General features: G+C 37.7%; 1 protein-coding gene across 1 annotated transcript in view; it reads right to left on the bottom strand.

The window, feature by feature from the left end:
• The window catches only part of PTPRR (protein tyrosine phosphatase receptor type R), a 524,127-nt gene that overhangs the window by 215,382 nt on the left and 287,356 nt on the right, over positions 1-21,389 (bottom strand). The window contains exon 5 of the mRNA XM_053716785.1: positions 5,808-5,918. Within this exon, the coding sequence (XP_053572760.1) occupies positions 5,808-5,918 (111 nt within the window). The remainder of the gene's footprint in view (positions 1-5,807; positions 5,919-21,389) is intronic.

The raw sequence follows: 21,389 nt of genomic DNA, 5'->3' as shown, positions 1-21,389 counted from the left end.
AAAGGATTGGTATGTAGAAAAGTACTAAGCAAGGTTGTCCCCTCTCCTGCCTCCTCTTTAATATTTCTTTAGAGACACTTGTGATTAAACTTTGTCAAACTTTCTCTAGAATCACCATTAATGATATTTCACATTAAATTTTGCTTTATGCTGATGACATGCTTTCATTTGTCCAAGATCCATAGAAAATATTTACAACCAACCATGAAGAAAATTAAAGAATTTTGTGATTTCTCCGGGTATAAAATCAGAAATGTTATGGCTCAGGAATGGGGGAGGGCAATTAACAATAAATTATCAGATTTTCTTACTTATTTGGGAATCAGAATTTCAAGAAATCCAAATGTCTGGTATAGGCTGAATTTTTATCCAGTGATATACCAAATAGAATTTAGCTTAAATAGATGGAGTAAAATTACCTTATCCCTATCTGGGAAAATACATTTATTTAAAATGAAATTACTCCCTAAATTGCTTTACCCTATAAATATGTTACCATTATTATTAAGTAAAGCCGATATTAGGAAAACTAGCATAATGGGCTGGAGAAGTTTGAACTGGGTGGTTAAGCATTTCCCAATCTTTCCTATTAATAGAGCATCCCTATCTAGATTAGTAATAGACTGGATTTTAGGTACTGAACATTTCTCTTTTAGCTCTATGTAGGGTGAAGCCTTAGGTGATATAGGAATTAGTTATCTTCCTTTTAGATTTGAAATTGCTTGCAAAGAAAAAAAAAAGTCAGATATTATGTTTAAAGACATTCTCCTAGCATGGAAATAAGTTTATAAAATCTGTAATTGGGACTATTTTTTGTCTTCTTGGGTTCATCATCATAGGAATTGTAGATTTTCCCCTCAAATGTATAATAAATGTTTTAACATGGGGTTAAGTCAAAAGATATGTAAGGTGAAGGATTTGTTAGACTGTGATAGGAAGAGAAATATAGCTTTTGATTAGTTAAAATGCATGTTTAGCTTGCTTAGATTACATTTGTTTACATATATTCAAGGCAAACATTTTATTAGTGGTTTAATTCAAATCTTTTATTCTGAGGTTAGGATCCTTTACATAACATATTTACTGCTTTCCAAAATAATAGTTTTTTTATGTCAGACACCCAGAGGCAGGCCTTTTTTCCGCTTTCTGCAATGAGATTTCTTTTTTCAGTGAAACATTTTCTGCAGGTCATTTTCAAATGAAATTCAATTTAAATTAGGCAGTTACAAAAAGCACCAGCTCAGCTGCAATGTGTTGACTAACTGGAGAATAAAGCATTTTTTTAAGTTTTATAATATATTGCAGCAGTTGAAAAAATCCCTGAGAGCCAGTCATCAATGTGTTGCAGATTTGCAGCACTGCTCTGTATTTGACTATTCTCTTCAAACAGTGCTTTGCTCTGGCTGCACTGTGTTATGGAAACTGTACACAATGCAGCAAGAGCACAGCACTGTTTGAAGGGAACAGTCTGATGCGGAGTAGTGATGCAAAGCTAAAGTGCTAACCATTCCTGCATGTATCCCGTTTTTTTCTGCAGATGTTATGCATTTTCTGCGATAATATCTCAGATCACAGCATGTTCTGACTCAGACATATCAAATTTTGGTTAAGATTGGAGCTGAGAGTGTACACAATTTCCTATTTAAAAAAAATGGGAGAGAGATTTGAATCATTCTATTTCCATTAAGGATATTTTAAAAAGTCTGAAACAGGTTAAATGCACTATTCTAGAGAACCTCAGTCTTTTATATAAAGATCATCTTTCTCCTAGTAGAGTGTCAAAATGGATTCCATCATGTGAAAATAAATGTATAAAATGTCAGAATCCCAATCCTGATTTAAATAATTACTTTTGAAGTTGTCCAAAGGTTAAGCAATTATGGTTAAGAATTAATTTTTGGCTTAATAAAATTACTTTTTTGCAACTATCACTCCTAGACAGGTTTTTATGTTAGGATGGTCATAGCTCAGCAGAAAGTTCAAGCCATTCTTGATTATTTTGATCTGGATTATTAGGAAAGGTTTACTCCAAAATTGGTTAAAGCCTAGATTTCCATCTTTAAACGATATTTAGGACTTGATTTTACAGCAACTTTTTAAAGAACACTTTGATGCTTCATGAGACAGTGTGGCTATACTGTATATATGGGAGATTTGTATAAAATGCCTAGATTTTTTATTAAACCGGATAATGGCTATGTTTTATCTCTTAGGTTTTATTTTAATTTACTTTCATATCTAGATTATTATTTTGCTATCATTGATTGGTACATGACAATTTGGTCCAATTGGGTTTAACTTTATAAACCGGATTGTACTAGATTTATTATGTGTGTAGCATATTCACAATTTTGTATCAGATTTATAGACGTAATTCTATTTATATTTTTTATCATGATTATTTGTTTTGGGATTTGGTTATTATTCAATGTATTTTTAATTTTTAAATAATAAAAAGTAATAATAATAAAAAAAAGTCTGTACATCACGCAGATTGGTGAAAGACTTATGAGGCAATTAAAGACTAGATTTATGGTATATAACAAATTAATTGGTCTGAGATGAGCTGATGCTTCCTGGATCTTGAGGTATCCTGCTAATTGTTATAAATGCTTGTGATGATTAATAATTACATTTGTGTCAACTAATATTTGATAGCTATGGGTATTGTTTAATCTGTCTGGTAACCCAGATTCAATGTTGTCTGAGGTTACAAGATAATTGGGACATAAGATAACTATAATTAAAAAAAGAATTTCTACTAACATTATTTTTATCCTCTCTCCTTTTGAGGGAAATCATATCACCTATTATTGGTCACTCACCAAGTGACAAGCCTTATACTGAGAAACATGTATGATACAACACAAGCACAATATTTAATCTATGCTCTTTCATATGCATGATAGGAAATAGAAATTTTATAGTCGAAAAACATGGTTATTCAAATATTAAAATTAATTAAGAAATCAGAGACATTAACATGCTATGGGCTATATTCCAATCTATTAAAAGTGCCATGTAAAGTGTCATGTCCAGTTTTTCATGAGTACATTGAAGGTTATTTCAGTTCACTGGATACCATCAGAAAACTAGGTTATCCGGTGTGTTTTTTCTAGTAGTTTCCGTGGCATTACTAATACCTTGTGGAGAGACATTAAGAGTGGCGTAGTGTTTTCAATATTTGTAGATGTACTGTATTTAATTCAATAGCCTAGACCTCTTGTAAACACTTTTGTTGTCTATCTGCAAGCAATGATTATTGCCTTCACACGTTAATAAACACTATTGTTTCATTGTTTCATAAAAAGTTAAAAATAAAGCCAAGGTTAAACTTTAAAAACTATAAAACTTAACCTTGGACAATGTATGATTAGGCAAAGAGAAGGTTAACTGAAGGGATATATATTCAACTGCCCAAGTGATCCCAACTAATAGTGAGGGGTGATGAGATGGGTTTAAACTGAGACTTAGATGGTGTAGAGGGTGAGAACTATATATAGGGCTCGATTTATCAAGCCTCTACGACTGCAAGTTCTCACAAGAACTTGCTCGCCATGATTTATCAAGCAGCGGTCACCAGACCGCTGCTTCCCTAAGATCTTCGCCACCTCTATTGTGGCGAAATTCAATCTCCTCGGTCGAGTCCGACCGAGGAGATTGACAGCTCCTGCCCACGCGTGATTGGCTGTGCGCGGGCAGGGGCGGGATTGCACGCAAGCGCAAAATTGCGCTCATGTGCAATGGCGAATACCTGCGGGTAATTTCGCCCCGCCACAGGGGAGCTGAGGCGTACAGGGGTGCGTATACGCGCCCCTGTACACCTCAGAGTTAATAAATCTAGCCCATAGCTTGACACCTCACTGAAATTCATTCCTTAGAGGGATAACCAAGCAAAACATCTGCGAAGTTCCCCCATTTCACTGTTATATAATAATGCTATGCAGACACTATTAGATGGCACATGTACTAACAAAATGAAACAAGAGAAAGTATGCAATTTTGTTGACTTAATATGACAATTGTGATGATTTAATGTGACAACTATGTTATTGATATTGTTATTATAAACTATGTTTAAACCTTTTAAAAAAATGAACATTAAAAACAAACTATAAAACTTAAAGAAATATGAAAGTCAAAAAATCATTCATGACTGAAATGAAGCATGCAATGTGAAACAACTTTTCAATTTAAATTTATTATCAAATTTGCGTTATTCTCTTGGTATCCTTTGTTAAAGAGCAAGCCAAGTGAATTTGTAGGAAGGACTTCATGTGTCTTTAGCCCTCTTTGGCAGCAGTGTTTGCAACATTGCTACAAACATTGTTGCAAACACTGCTGCCATAGAGTTCTTAGGACACATGCACACTCCTGAAGTCCTATGAATCCACCTAGGTCCCAGTAGCCCATTGCTGCTCCATAGCTGACTTCAACTATGTGTTTCAGCCCTTTGCAAAACATAGTAAAATGCAGACAACAGTGCAATACTAAAATGTTATAACATTCTCTTTTTGCACTTTTATGCCCCTTTAAATATGATCATAAGAATGTTCACTTGTGATTACAATGAAGCAAACTTTTTTTTTAAAATTTAAGTAATAGTATGAAACGATTCATTGTGCATATTATGAACTGATATTACTGGTTTAGTGAAACATTTTCATTTAAACACGTTAGGCAATTATCAATACCGAATCAAATAGCCTTCATGCTTTACTTTCACATTGGCAAAATATATATTGAAAGTGGGAGGAAATCCATATGAAAAGCCTATCAAATTGAGGTTTCTTAGAGTTAAACTAGATTTGTTATATTATATTGTATACCCAAATCAAACAGTTCCAGCGACTCCTATAATGGATTCAAATGGCTTAGAAAAGGAGGCCAATTCAGTGCTAGTGAATAGGTAAACATGGCCAGTCAGTAGAGGCATATTTGCATAGGTAACGATCCTCGGCCGTGCACAGATTAGGGGGTTTAGACATATCGTTTTATTCAAGCAGTAGTGAAATAATAAAATACTCTAGCACGTTACAGCATTTAATTATTAATATTTTACTATTTTTAGGAATGACAGAAAATTTCTGACTGTATCGTGCTAACAGCAAAAAATAAAATGAAGCAACATCCCCCTTCCAAGAAAATCACATAGAAAATAAATAAGTAGAATAAAAATCAGCTAATGGCAAGTCCTTTTTTCTTTGCTTTTTAATTAACTGCAGTCTAAAAATATTCAGACCAATTACATTCTAAATTTGCTTTTGACTTTGCCAGAAGAAGCAGTTCTTATTAAATTAGTGAAATGTTTCAGTGTCATAGCCCAAGGTTTTTGATATACCACAATGATATAAAAGAGGCAGACAAATATATTTCAAAACATTAATAGAGGTTGCATTCAGTGTTTTTAGTATAAACATGTATTTTTACAACAAAATTTATTTTGTGATCAAAAGTTTGTTGTAAACCTATGAATGAAATATTTAGCTACAAAGTACAAATTTAAGTAATTAAAAATGAGATAATAATAATGGTACAAATTTGTGATTTAGTTGAAAGAAACTTGTGAAATTGTTTAAATTATGCAACATTTAATCTGATTTTTATAGAGTAGGTAGAATATATGTAGAATATATAATAATTTAAAAAGATAATATGTAAATATGCTTTATACTAAAGGCTATTTTTTTATGTTTTTGATATAACTTGCCAGTTTAATTTGTAAGATTTAACATTTTAAGAATTAATATTTTCTTGTCTATTCTGATTTAGGAATTACATTGCAACAAATAAAATAAATAACTCACCATTAAGCACGTCACTATGATGACAAAGATGCTGAGGAAGAGAACAATGGTATAAAATCCGTCTTTGGTCCAAATCTTATCTGCTTCATGTTGGCCTTGCAGGACATTTTTCTTAAAACATAAAAATAAAGCAGTATATTATTGAAACGTAGGGGAGAATTATAAAAGTTCCAAGTCTGACAAGTATAAAACTACATAATACAGAACAGTACAATTGTAACATCAACAACGGAGTTAAATGACTTGTTTTAAAGTGAGACTCAGCGTTACAAATCTCCTGACTGCTAAAATAATCTTCCCACACACATACGGTGGTCAGAATGCAAGTAAAGCAAAACATTGCTCTTTTTTTCTTTCTTGGAAATCACCTGGCTCGTGAAGCATGATAGTGTACTTTTCTCTTGTTTGCAAATAGTTAAATGCAATATTTTTTCCTGACCACACCTACAACACCCACGCACTCACATAGTATGTTCTCTACCTACTTTTCTACAGGTGGAAACAGGTGCAGGCACCCTCTAAAGATGAATTATTAAATAGAAACACTGTGGAAACAGAACTATGTAAACTGAAGTAATTCATTATTGTACTGTTTGTCCCAGCATCCCCCAGGCAAACAGGACTACTTTGTTATTGTAGTGTGTGGTGCACCCCTTTTCTATGTGTGCTGAATCTTTTTTTTCTATACTTTAAAAGGGACATTGTACTGAAACATTTTCTCTGTTCCATATCAAGGAGAATATTTTTAAATGTACCGTGGTGCTTGTTGTTTGAAAATATGTCTGTTCCTGTGCTGAATAAACCATTATTTTTCTGTGGGTGTTGTTTCCATCAGCCAGTGATCAATTACATCCTAGAAATTGGTTGTACACAGCCATGCACTTCCTGTTAGTGTCACTTATAATTTAATATCTATAACTTAGTATTTTGCATTGGAAAAATATTTTTAACATGTTTAACGTCTGCACTCACAAGTACATTTTACAATAGAAATTGAGTACTGTGTCCCTTTAAATAGACTAAACTAATGGAAAGTGCATATTTTTTGCAATACTGATCTATGGGACTTAAACTTATAAGCAAGATTTTGACAGGGCTATTGCTAAAAAAGCGACAAGACCCACAGGTAAACACAAAAAAATTGTATTGTAAATGTGCGATAAAAATTGTAACAAAATTGTTCACCAAAAATTGTGTTATTATAATATACGTAAAATTTGTATTCAAATTACACAGGGATAAATCGTATTTGAGGGCATATTTATGATTGTGCAAGCGGACATGATCCGATACAGCGGATCATGTCCGCTGCACATAGATAAATGCTGACAGCATACGCTGTCGGCATTTATCATTGCACCAGCAGTTCTTGTGAACTGCTGGTGCAATATTGCCCCCTGCAGATTTGCGGCCAATCGGCTGCTAGCAGGGGGTGTCAATCAACCCGATCGTATAGGATCGGGCGGATTGCAGACCACAGCCTCAGAGGTGGCGGACCAGTTATGGAACAGCGGTCTTAAGACCGCTGCTTCATAACTGCTGTTTCCGGCGAGCCTGAAGGCTCGTGCGGGAACAGGGGCATCAGGGGCCGCTAGCAGGGGGTGTCAATCAACCCGATCGTATTTGATCGGGTTGATTTCTGTCGATTTCTGTCCGCCGTCTCAGAGCTGGTGGACAGGTTATGGAGCAGCGGTCTTTAGACGGAGCTTGGTAAATATGCCCCTAAATACGTACAGCATAAATTGTAAAGTACAAAATACAACGCGTAGTATGTTTTTCAATAAAATGGGCTGAACATGGGCATATATGAAATTGTCTCTCAAATCCCAGCAATTTTGTAAACATTTTCTTACTGTTTTTTCTCACAACTTTAAAGCTGGCAAGCTTCTATCAAAATACTCAAAACCCTAATTACTTTGAAAGGAAAACCTACGCATATAAAAATAACAGTACATTGCACTGAAAACAGCGTAATTTAATTTCTAAGTTACAGTTGAAATATACGCCGGGTTCTCCCTATGTACTTTGTCCTCCACTGCGAACATAGCAGAGATCTGTCATTATTTGTCTAGGAGACATCTTGCCACTCGCAGGTACAGCCCTTTTTTTTTTTTATAGCTTTCCATGAGGGCTGTCCCTGTGAGTGTTGGAGTGGAAAAACACATCTAGACTAGCTAATTTTTTAGAATCAGCCCCTAAAAGGCAAGTGTGTTTTTTAGTATTGTTACCTGACCACTGGTGACTTAATCAAGAAAACTAAATCAATAATTAAAGGGATGGCCTCTTGTAAATAATGATGTGTTTATTTAACACCAGCACTATGTTTTAAGGGAGGTGAAATGCTTCTAAAAGGTCTCCTAAGTCAATTACATTTTAAGATGTGCACCTTAAGCCTACTTTCTCTAAAACTTCTGAATTACTTGAAAATGATGCAGCATGTATGTATGAGGCAATACAGAGATCCACCTTTCCTGCAAGCAAACTCAGACATTATACTTTACTACTAAAAGCAATAGAGACACCCAATTGTACTGCAAGCAAACTTAGAAAGACATTATACTTTACTACTGCAAGCATTACAGACATACTTCACTAATACAAGCAATACAGACACCCACTTTCCTGCAAGGTAACCTCACTGATTCCTGTCTACAATCAAGAATATGTGTGAACATGCTTTCCACATTTGTTTGGGCCATTTTACAAACTCTCTTTTTCTTACTCATTTGTTTTATCAGATTCCCATCCTCCCTCCTCTGTTTCCAGCTACTCAACCTCCCCTGAACACACTACACAACTTTAAATATTTTTAATTTCTTCTCACAACAGCAAATTCAGACATACATTATACTTAACTACTACAAGCAATACGGACACCCATCTTTCCTTCAACTTCACTACAAATCTCTGCAAGCACTTCCCACCCAACCCTCCCCTCCATCCTACTGTTTACTAATTTATATAACCTCCCCTTTTAAATGAGTTCAAGTGCAAGTGTCACTTCACCTGACTGCAAGGCAACTTACACCATGGGGCCGATTTATCAAGGGCCGAATGGCCCCTGATGCCCCTGTTTCCGCGCAAGCCTTCAGGCTCGCCGGAAACAGCAGTTATGAAGCAGTGGTCTTAAGACCGCTGTTCCATAACTGGTTCGCCGCCTCTGAGGCTATGGTCTGCAATCCGCCCCGATCCTATATGATCGGGTTAATTGACACCCCCTGATAGCAGCCGATTGGCAGTGAATCTGCAGGGGGCGGCACTGCAAAAGCAGTTCACCAGAACTGCTGGTGCAATGTTAAATGCCGACAGCGTATGCTGTCGGCATTCAGCAATGTCTGTCGAATATGATCTGCTACAGCGTATCATGTCGGACAGACATTGATAAATCGGCCCCCATAACTTATCACATAACTACTTTGTTTTCTACCCTTCCTCCAGCTATCACACATTCTCACATAAAACAAAATAATTGTTATTGTATTGTAGTTCTCTCCCCTCACCTATGTCATATGTTTTTTATCCCTTAGATTGTAAGATTGAGAGCCTCTCTGACTGAAGCTCACTTTGTATAAAAGTGCATCTACAACTGATTTTGCTCAATGGCAGGGTGCTCTTCTCCTTTTGTTTATATCTGTCAATATAAGTGTAGTAGTGTACATTGTATAGTCTTACATAATGTCTTATTGTAATTGTTTTATTGTATTGTACCCATATGATTGCAATGCACCTTTGTTGGAGCTTTATAAATAAACAATAATAAGAAAAGGCTGAACATCTCTATGTAAAAAAGGAAGAAATTGATCCTAAAATTTCCTCAGTAGCCACATCACATTTTAAGGGACTGCAAGCATCCAACTAGGATGCTTGTCTTGGGACTTGTAAAGGATTGCACATCTGTTACTGTATATGCAGGCACTGTCACTTTATTTCCCTCCTCAATTTAAGGAAGTTTACTATGGAACATCATTAGATTATGACTAGTCGATAAGCCTGCCCAGAGGGCAGTCTAATTATTTTTTAAACTACAGATTTAGAAACAATGTATTTTGTAACTCTTATTTTATATTATCTATATGTATATATATATATTTTTATATATATATATATATAAAAATATATATATATATATATATATAAAAATATATATATATATATATTTTTATATATATATATATATATATATATATATATATATATATATATATATATATATAAAGTAATCTACTGGTGTTGTAACCTTTTTTTTTTGAGAAACTGATTTCCTAAATAATTTACAGATGTTGCAAACCACTATTTGCAATATCTTTCTTATATTTTTCTAATCTATACTTAAAGGATTACTTTCTGTTATAATTTTTAAGCTAAACAACTAACATATTAAAGTTAATAAACATTAATTAAAACCTACTGACCTATATTTTCTCCAAAACGAAGTTTCATAACGTTCTAAAATTTATATCTTTTATTCACCGATGATGTCACGTTATCCTGCCCACTATTTTCAGCACTGCATGTTCAAAATACTTAAACCAATAACATTGTGTTTAAAGCGCCATTTTGAAACCTAGGTATTGTAAACGGATTGGTACAGAGCAAAGGATACCCACGGAGTGGGTTTGGAAAACAATTAAATTTGCAGACAAGATTTCTGATATACGGTAGAGATATGTTAATGAAATGCTATTGATAAAAAGCGTATTTGAGGTAGTTAGTTAGTAACAGGCATAGAAAATATTTACTTACAGTGGCCCTTTAAATGTTCAACTTTTTTTTTAACTTTAAAAAATTAAACCCAAATTTGTTTTTGTTTCTTATATAAAAAATAGTATACCTTTTAAATAAAGAGTATACTTTATATTAATATATATATAAATTATTCTAAAATATTGTATACTACTGAGCTACATATGTAGCAACCAACTTTTTTTTTTTAACTACTTTAGCTTTTAAAAAAAAGCTTTATAATTATATTTATAATTCTGTTATTAAGCTTTCTATGAAGCTTATGAGGTAAAATATTTCCAATTGTTTTTCTTTTTTATACAATTAAGCTTTGAAAAAAGCTGTTTTAAAATAAAAAACAACAGGCTTATCTTTAGGTTTTAAAAAAGCTTTTGGATAGAATAGCTAATAATACTAAACAATTCAACTAAATACGATGTTCCGATTATTAATCTAACTGATCACTCTCTACAACAACTCTACTCACAGACTACTTTTTTCTAACTGCGTCAAATACTGTTTTAACATATTATTTAAATTGACTAACCGGCGTGAGGAAGAGGCGTGGTTAGTCCCGAGTGACACACGCGATTTGCCGCGAGCGAGAGGCGTGGCTTTCCACAAACATGCAGTGTTTGATTGACACAGACATATATGTTAATTCCTATGACCTTAAAATATTTTCGGAAGTTGCGATCGGCAATTTCCGTAACTCCGCCCACACATAATTTATACTGTATCAATGCATAGTTACTGTATCAATAATGTAGACACTGACACAGAAAAAATAAGCATTAATAAAAATGTCAGTGTCTACATTATTTATACAGTCACTATATGCATTGTGACTGTATAAATAATGTTTAGACTAGCCGCCTCCCAAAAATAAACCTAACATTTCTTAACTTATATTTCCTCCTTCCCCCAAAAAATCACAAATCAAACTAAAATTAATAACCACTTAACCGTCAACCACCCACATCGCAATACACCTAATTAACCTATTAACCCCTAAACCGCAAAACCCCCACATTGAAATAAACCTATTTACCGTATTAACCCCTAAACCGCAAAACCCCTACATCACAATAAACCTATTTACCCTATTAACCCCTAAACCACAAAACCCCTACATCGCAATAAACCTATTTACCCTATTAACCCCTAAACCACAAAACACCTACATTGCAATAAACCTATTTAACTTATTAACCCTTTAAACCGCCAAAACCCACAACGCAAATAACTATTTAAATAACTAAGTGCAGTACACTAACCTAACACCCCCTAACCTAACAACCCTTAACCTAACACCCCCTAACCTAACAACCCCATTAAATAAACCCAAATTACCTAAACTAATACATTCTAAAGTTAAAAAAAAATAAAAAAAATAAGTTTACAAAAAAAAGGCTAACATTACAGAAAATAAAAAATAAAATTACCAAATTTTACAAAATTAAACCTAATCCCTATGAAAATAAAAAAGACCCCCCCAAAATAAAAACACCCCCTACTCTAACAATAAACTAACAGTAGCCCTTAAAAGGGCTTTTTGCAGGGCATTGCCCCAAGATAATCAGCTCTTTTACAAAAAATATACAAAGTCCCACTTAACATTAAACCCCCCCACCCCCAAAATAAAAGAACCTAACACTAAAAAACCTAAACTACCCATTGCCCTGACAAGGGCATTTGTTTGGGCATTGCCCTTAAAAGGGCATTTAGCTCTTTTACTGCCCATCCCTAATCTAAATGAAACAAACCCCCCCCCCCCAAAAAAAAACTTAAAAAATACTAAATCTAACCCCTAGGTTGGTACTCACGGTTCCTGAAGTCCGGCGGAGAAGGTCCTGTTCCAGGCAGTAAAGTCTTCTTCCAAGCGCAACCTCTTCTTCTTCCAGGAACATCCTGCGTGGAGCGGTGCTGAAGACAGAAGACCGTGGAGCTGAAGACCAGCGACCGCGGAGCCATGGAGCATGGAGGATCCTCTTCGTACGATCTCCGCCGTACACTGAATAGTGAATTCAAGGTACACGATTGAATAATGGCGTCCCTTGAATTCCTATTGGCTGATTTGATTCTTCCAATTCAAATCATCCAATAGGATGAGAGCTACTCAAATCCTATTGGCTGTTACAAACGCAATTATAGTATAGATGAAATCCCACAAGATCCCAGTAAAGCAAAGTGATGATATTTATTGTCTGTTTTTTGGGGGGGCAGGGGGGTTCACAATGCAGACAAAAGTAAAAAGAGCAGCTTTGGATCACAAAACACTTTCTCCTGTGAGCTGAAGACATTTTGAGGTAAAATGTATATAGATGTTCATGTGATATTTCCTTGTCAGCTTTTTATAGATATGCTGCATTAGTTTCAAGATTTTACTTAAGGGTACCATGTCCCTTTAAACAATTATTTAGTATTAAGCAATTTTCCATTTTGTTTCTATTTCTGGGATGACCAAAATATGGAAGCTCTGAGGTTTTATTATTTCTCCATTTGGGCTGCGATCACATATACGGCGCATGTTTCGGCGCAAGCACATCGGGGTATTACATATACTGCGCCGTTATATGCTAAACTGGCATAAGTAGGACAAACTGGTGATCTTCTGAAATGTGCGCAAATACACATTTTAGTCGTCACAAGTAACTTACGCCAGTATTTTGTCCACGGAAAGTGTCAATAAAGAGTAGTTTTATGCAAATTAGGCTAACACTCGTAAAAATGAACCGCAATTTCATATAAAAATGCGACATGTAATTACGATATTCAAAATTCATATATAAACCCATTCGCAGCCGCCATTTTCTTCAGTGTGTTTGGATTGTTCGTTGAGCTACAACACACTACACTGGAGTGGAGGATTAGTCAGAGTAGAGAGAGAGGCGCAAACAGAGGAGTTAGTTAGGTCGCATTGTTGTTTGATTAAGCTTGTACACTTACACATATTTTTACATATTGCACACATTTTGCATACATACATATACAAATACACCACACTTTTTTGTCTAACACCTCACATATTTTATTTGAATTTCACAGTGTGATAGGCTGAGTGTTTGGATGTGATTGTGTGTGACTGAACTGGGAGTGAGTGTGAGTGTGTGTAGTGTGATTTAGTGTGAGGATGGCAGGGAGAGGTAGGGAGGAGGGGAGTAGGGGAGAGGAGTGGCAGGGAGAGGAGTATTGGAGAGGACAGGAGGAGCAGTGGGATCCCCGTTAGGGAGTAAGTGGAGTGGGGAGAGGGAGAGCTAGAAGGGATGATGGGAGGGGAGATGCCCGAGAGCCCCAGAGAGCAGGCACATCTAGGAGAGGGACAGATTGTGCACATGTGGACAGAAGGGGGGAGGAGGGAGAGGATAGGGAGGAACCCACACCAGGGACATCACAGGGAGGAAGCCAGGTGTCCATGGAGGATGAGAGGCTGAGATGTCCCAACTTCTCATTTGAGGAAAATGTTGCCCTAGTCCAGGCCATCATGGACAATTACAGTGCCCTCTTCGGGCAGGAGAAGGGCAAAGGCATTGCCAAAAGGAGAAAAACTGCATGGTGGGTGGTAGAGGATGCCGTCAACAGTGTGGCCCCCCAGAGGAGGACTGTTGAGGGCCTGAAAAAGCGGTGGAATGACTGCAAGAGGCGGGTCAAAGAAAAGATGGGGCAGGAAGCTATGTACCAGAGGGGAACAGGCGGTGGTCCATCCCTGGATATTGAGTATAACACCTGGCAGGAGATGATACGCAGGTCCCTGAGTATCACAGCAGTCCGTGGACTTCCAGGGGCTCGTGACTCAGGGGCTGCAACCACAGCACATCATGCTGGTGAGTAACAATTCATGATATGAGGTGTAATAGTGCAATACTAACATGTCTCAGATTAACACAGGACACATGTTATAGAGTTTGACATGAGAATCAGTATAGGCCCTAGCATGTATCAATGTATATTGTATGCCCACGTGGACATATATCTGACTTTACTAATCGCAAGAACAGTATGCTCCTAGTCATGAGCATGGTTGGATGGCTTCAGTTGAGGACCCGAGAGTGATGCCACTACCATTGCCATATGACCCCTGGCAAGATTCCTGGCCAGAGGAATATCCTCCCTTTGGCTTTGAGGGGGAGCCAAGACAGCCACAAAGGGTCCATGTATTTACCCCCCCCCCCACAACACAATCTCATGGCAGTCAGGGATTTTACCCACAGACAATGTCACAGGAAGTTCCAATTGGACAGGCTGAGTGGTCACACACTCGTCATCAGTGGGACTATCAACCAACCATACGAGCTCCGCCATCCTCAGCAATTGGACGAGCTCCACCATTGGCAGATAGAAATAGAGCAGATTCTACAGCTGCACCTCAAGAACCATCAGATGCAGGTGACCCTGCCCCACATGAACCATCAGTTGAAGCTGGCCCTGCACCACATGAACCATCAGTTGAAGCTGGCCGTGCCCCACATGAACCATCAGTTGAAGCTTGCCCTGCCCCACATGAACCATCAGTTGAAGCTGGCCCTGCCCCACATGAACCAGCAGTTGAAGCTGGCCCTGCCCCACATGAACCAGCAGTTGAAGCTGGCCCTTCACCTCAAGCAACAGCAGATGCAGGTGACCCTGCCCCACAAGCACCTAGAAGTGTAACACTCTCCTTAAAGATTATTGTAATGATATTTGTAGCTCTTGTATATCAGACACTCAAAAACTATTAACTGTAACAAAGTGAAGATATAGTGAGCAATTAATGAGAGTGAAAAAATATGGAAGACTAGATTGAGAACTCAGAGATTAAACAACTGAGTGTATCAATTCAGCAGAGGCATTAGGTCAATTCAGGCAACAAATACATCTTGTGTAATGAATAGGAGACCTAAAAGAGTTCTTTCAGTAATCCTGAATAAAGGCTTGTTTTGGCTGTAGTAAGTCCTTATGCATACATTCTTCACACACTCACACAAATTAAAGGAAATATTTACAAGTCCATTTAAGCGGAATAAAGTAACCCCTTCCACCTGGGTATGATAATGGAGCGTGGGTAAGCAAACACTGTAAGTACTTAAGATTACCGCCACAGATACAGTAATGAAACACAGTTCAGTTCCCTGGAGAACAAGTACCTTATCGGTGTGTTGAATTCCTCCGGAGTTAGCTGCGGTAGAAAACAGATGCAGTGCTTAGATCCTTACCTTAGGCAGGTGAGTGATGGCGGAGGTACTCCACTGTGTGAGCGTGACTTACGTCCTGTATGCGGAGTGACGTCTTCGCAAGCTGACAGTTCCGAACCTGGAATAGAGATAGCGGTTGGAATGCAAAGGTAAAGCACTCTCCTGGGATCCACTGTAGACAAAGTAATTCTGTAGAGAAGTGGTGGAGCGAAGTAGTTAAAGGATAAATCAAGGCGAAATTGTATCAGACCTGAGAGAGATAACTTGAAGTAAGGAAGCTATAACGGAAGATACTGCATAGCTAGTATTACTTCAATAAACAGGCAGTTTGCTAATGCCGGAAAGGACATTAAATATGGAAAGGATGTAGATGGGAGGGAACCCACTTAAAGGTATATTACATCTCCCCCCCTTCAAGGGAGCACCCCAGATGAACCGGGATGAGGTTTGGATGGGTAGCGACGATGAAACCTCCTCAAGAGAACAGGGGCATGTATCTCAGATGCAAACTGCCAGGAATTCTCCTCAGGGCCATATCCTTTCCACCCTATGAGATATTCCAGTCTTCTCCTCCGGATGCGAGAGTCCAGGATTTTCTCTACCTCATAGTCTTCTTGATCATCTAGTATAGTAGGAGGAGGTGAGGTAAGATGTAATCTCCGGGGATCTGACGTGTAGGGTTTAATAAGGGATACATGGAATGTGTTATGGATCTTGAAATTCTGGGGAAGTTGTAGTCTTACTGCATTAGGGTTTATAATTTTATCAATGGTAAAAGGTCCCAAGTACTGGTTTGCTAATTTTTTGCTAGGTATATGTAGTCTTAAGTGTTTGGTAGAAAGAAGTACTCGGTCCCCTATCTTATATTCTGGTGCGGGTCTATGTCTTTGGTCATAATAAAACTTTTGTCTGTCTTTTGCTTCGACTAGATGAGATTTCAACATCTTTAACCGGTCTTGTAGGTTGTTTAGATAAGTAGTAGCACTTGGGGAGTTAACAACAGTGGTGGCTAAAGTGATGGAGGTAGGGTGATAACCATAGGTGGCGAAGAACGGGGTCATTTTTGTAGAGGAAGATACAGAATTGTTGTAAGAGAATTCTGCCATAGGGAGGTATGAGACCCAGTCATCCTGTAAATGTGTAATGTAACATCTAAGGTATTGTTCTAACATCTGATTTAGACGTTCGGTGAGACCATTAGATTGGGGGTGAAAAGAGGTGGAATATCTACTCTCTATTTTCAGCAGTTTACATAATGATCTCCAAAACGCGGAGGTGAATTGGGTTCCCCGATCTGTAATAATGGTAGTAGGTAAGCCATGTAGACGGACAATGGATCTTATAAAAGCTTTAGCTGTTATCAACGCACTTGGGAGAGCTTTTAGAGGGGTAAAATGAGCAAGTTTGGTCAAGTGATCAACAACCACAAAGATTGTGTTATAGCGTTGTGATTCAGTTAGTTCCACAATGAAGTCCATTGAAATGGTTGTCCAAGGTTTATCAGGAACTGGTAAAGACGTTAATAGGCCAATAGGCTTTTTGTGTTCTATCTTGTTTCTGGCACAAACATCACAGCCCATGACATATTCCTTTATGTCTTGATCCATAAGTGGCCACCAAAAGTAACGTCTGGTCAATTCTGTTGTTTTCTGGATCCCAGTATGGCCGGATAGTATACCGTCATGTGTTTGTGAGAGGATAAGTGTTCTTAACTGTTGTGGAATGAACAATTTTCCCTTATGATAGAATAGACCTGAAACAGTGTCTTTTATACAACTTTGAGGTATGTGAGCTTCGTTTTTTAAAATTGAGAGGATTTGTGTTTCCAAATCCGTCAGGAGTCCCACAAATCTTTCTTCAGCTATAATTGGTCTAATGTCTTTGGAGTCTGATTTAGATTCAAACTGTCTAGATAATGCATCAGCTTTTGTATTAGCACTACCCGGTCGATAGGTAATTTGAAAATTAAACCGATCCATAAATAGGACCCACCGTACTTGACGGGAAGAGAGAGTCTTGTTGCTCTTTAGGTATTCTAAATTTTTATGATCGGTATATACCGTGAAAGGTACAGGAGTACCCTCTAGGAGATGTCTCCAGTGTTCAAGTGCTCGTTTTATTGCGAGTAATTCTTTATCGCCAATGGTATAGTTGTTTTCTGCTGGTAGAAAGGTTTTTGAGTAAAAGGCAATTGGATGTACCTCTCCTGTCGTACCATCTGGTTGGGACAACACTGCGCCAATACCAGAACTGGAGGCATCCACCTCTAGGATGAAGGTTTGAGTATAGTCAGGTAATGCGAGAACTGGAGCTGTGGAGAAAAGATTTTTTAAAGTTGTGAATGCATCTTGTGTGGCTTCGGTCCATTGAAATCTTCTTTTGATACTGGTTAATTGGGTTAGTGGTCTAACTACAGTAGAGAAATCTTTAATGAATCTCCGGTAAAAATTCGCAAAGCCCAGAAACCTCTGGAGTGTGCGTATAGTTGTTGGGTTTGGCCATTCCTTGATAGCTTTTATCTTTTGAGGATCCATTTCAATTCTATTAGGCGAAATAATATAACCCAGAAACTTGATTTCGGATACGTGAAACAAGCATTTCTCCAATTTGGCATACAACTTATTTTGTCTTAGTCTTGTTAATACCCATCGGACATGTTTGTGGTGGTCTTTGAGTATATCAAGATATCATCCAAGTAAATGATTGTACATACATCTATGAGATCATGAAAAATCTCGTTCACGAAATGCTGAAACGTTGCCGGAGCATTGCATAATCCGAAAGGCATGACGTTGTATTGAAATAAACCATATCTAGTGCGGAATGCGGTCTTCCACTCGTCACCCTTTTTTATGCGAATAAGGTTATATGCACCTTTTAAATCTAATTTCGTGAAAACTGTGGCACCGGTTAATCTCTCCAGAAGTTCTGGGATCAAGGGCAGAGGATATCGATTTTTTACAGTTATTTTGTTTAGGGATCTGTAGTCAATTATGGGACGCAAAGTCCCATCTTTGTTTTTGACGAAAAACATCCCAGCTGCTGCTGGGGAAGTGGAATGAGAGATAAAACCTTTCCTGAGGTTTTCGTCCAGATAGGCTCTCAAGTCTTGTAGTTCTTTTTGATTCATGGGATATATTTTCCCATGTGGTATTATTGATCCAGGGATTATGTCTATAGGGCAATCAAATGTTCTATGTGGAGGTAGGTTTTCAAACTCTTTCAAATTGAATACGTCTACCAGATCCCGATAAACATTTGGAACCCCTTGCTCTAGTGCAGATATTGTACAGTGTGGGTAACAGGTATTTATACAATAGGTTGACTTAAGGTTAACCTGTTGGGTTTTCCAATCAATCTCAGGGTTATGTGTTTCTAACCATGAATACCCTAAAACTATGGAATGCTGTGCTATTGGTAAAATATCAAAAGTTAGATATTCAGTGTGACCCCCTGAGCTGGTAATCAGTAAAGGAATGGTATTATGTGTGATTGGTCCTTTCTGTGTAAATGTACCATCAATTAACATTACAAAAACAGGATTCTTTTTGCACACCGTGGGAATTTTATTTTTCACAACAAAATTAGTGTCAATGTATATACCCGTCGCCCCAGAATCTATAAGTCCTTCAGTCTGTAGGTTGTGTTGATCCCACTGTAAAGAGAAAGAGAACGTTAGCTGGTGGGTCATGTGTGGGTTATGTGTCTGTTTTATTGAGTGTATCTTACCCTTTTTCTGTTTGGCTAGCAGAGGGCATGCACTCACTGAATGCTCCTTATGTGCACAGTATAGACATAGGTTTGAGAGTCTCCTCCTAATCTTTTCTTCGGAGGTAAGAGGACCTCGAATAGTACCTATCTCCATGGGTGTAGAATGAGGTATAGGTCTTTCTTGAGCGATTGTTACAGGATAGCTGCGTCTTGGAGTAGAATCTAAAGCCATTCTTTCAGCCTTACGCTCTCGCAACCTTCTATCTAATGTGATACACAGTTTAGTGAGCGAGGATAGAGTGTCAGGCATCTCTAGCCGTGACAACTCGTCCTTAAGATTTTCTGATAGTCCAAGCCTGAACTGATTTCTGAGGCTAACCTCGTTCCATAGTGAATCAGAGGCCCACATCTGGAAGTCGGTGATATATTCCTCTACAGTTCTCTTCCCTTGTTTGAGGGCACGTAATTTAGATTCTGCAATAATCTGAGTATTTGTGTCCTCATATAAGGTGGACATGGCAGAAAAAAAATCTTGCAACGAATCCATTATGGGATCATCAGCTTCAAACAGTCTGTTTGCCCATGTCCTGGGTTCCCCTACAAGGTAGGAAATGGTAGTGCAAACCTTTAGTCTCTCATTATGGTAAGTCCTGGGCCTGAGGGAAAAAAGCAAATTGCAAGCATTCTTAAAATCTCTGAATGTTGCACGTTTTCCTGCAAATGGAGTAGGAGGTTGAACTAGGGGCTCAGGTATCTCCAGCTCTTTAGGAGTTAAGCACTCTTTGATGAGTGCTTTTAAAGCAGTATTCTCTGCTCTAACTTCACTTAAACCATGTGCCAAATAATCCAATTTTTGGTGGATATTTGTGATCTCATTTTTGATCTCTTGTGGATCCATGGTTAAAGAAATTTTTAAATGCAGAGCCTAGGGCCTATTTATTCTGTAACACTCTCCTTAAAGATTATTGTAATGATATTTGTAGCTCTTGTATATCAGACACTCAGAAACTATTAACTGTAACAAAGTGAAGATATAGTGAGCAATTAATGAGAGTGAAAAAATATGGAAGACTAGATTGAGAACTCAGAGATTAAACAACTGAGTGTATCAATTCAGCAGAGGCATTAGGTCAATTCAGGCAACAAATACAGCTTGTGTTATGAATAGGAGACCTAAAAGAGTTCTTTCAGTAATGCTGAATAAAGGCTTGTTTTGGCTGTAGTAAGTCCTTATGCATACATTCTTCACACACTCACACAAATTAAAGGAAATATTTACAAGTCCATTTAAGCGGAATAAAGTAACCCCTTCCACCTGGGTATGATAATGGAGCGTGGGTAAGCAAACACTGTAAGTACTTAAGATTACCGCCACAGATACAGTAATGAAACACAGTTCAGTTCCCTGGAGAACAAGTACCTTATCGGTGTGTTGAATTCCTCCGGAGTTAGCTGCGGTAGAAAACAGATGCAGTGCTTAGATCCTTACCTGAGGCGGGTGAGTGATGGCGGAGGTACTCCGCTGTGTGAGCGTGACTTACGTCCTGTATGCGGAGTGACGTCTTCGCAAGCTGACAGTTCCGAACCTGGAATAGAGATAGCGGTTGGAATGCAAAGGTAAAGCACTCTCCTGGGATCCACTGTAGACAAAGTAATTCTGTAGAGAAGTGGTGGAGTGAAGTAGTTAAAGGATAAATCAAGGCGAAATTGTATCAGACCTGAGAGAGATAACTTGAAGTAAGGAAGCTATAACGGAAGATACTGCATAGCTAGTATTACTTCAATAAACAGGCAGTTTGCTAATGCCGGAAAGGACATTAAATATGGAAAGGATGTAGATGGGAGGGAACCCACTTAAAGGTATATTACAAGAAGCCCTGCTGCTCAAGAGCCTGTGGATGCATTGTATTCACCCCTGGGTTAGGAATACAAAAGAGGCTGCTTCCGGGTGGTAAATCGCCATAGAACAAGCCACTGA

The sequence above is a fragment of the Bombina bombina genome, chromosome 6 (genome assembly GCF_027579735.1).
Source record: "Bombina bombina isolate aBomBom1 chromosome 6, aBomBom1.pri, whole genome shotgun sequence".
NCBI classification, from domain to species: domain Eukaryota; kingdom Metazoa; phylum Chordata; class Amphibia; order Anura; family Bombinatoridae; genus Bombina; species Bombina bombina.
Note: the sequence above shows the minus strand (reverse complement) of the source record. Positions and strands in the feature narration are given on the sequence as shown.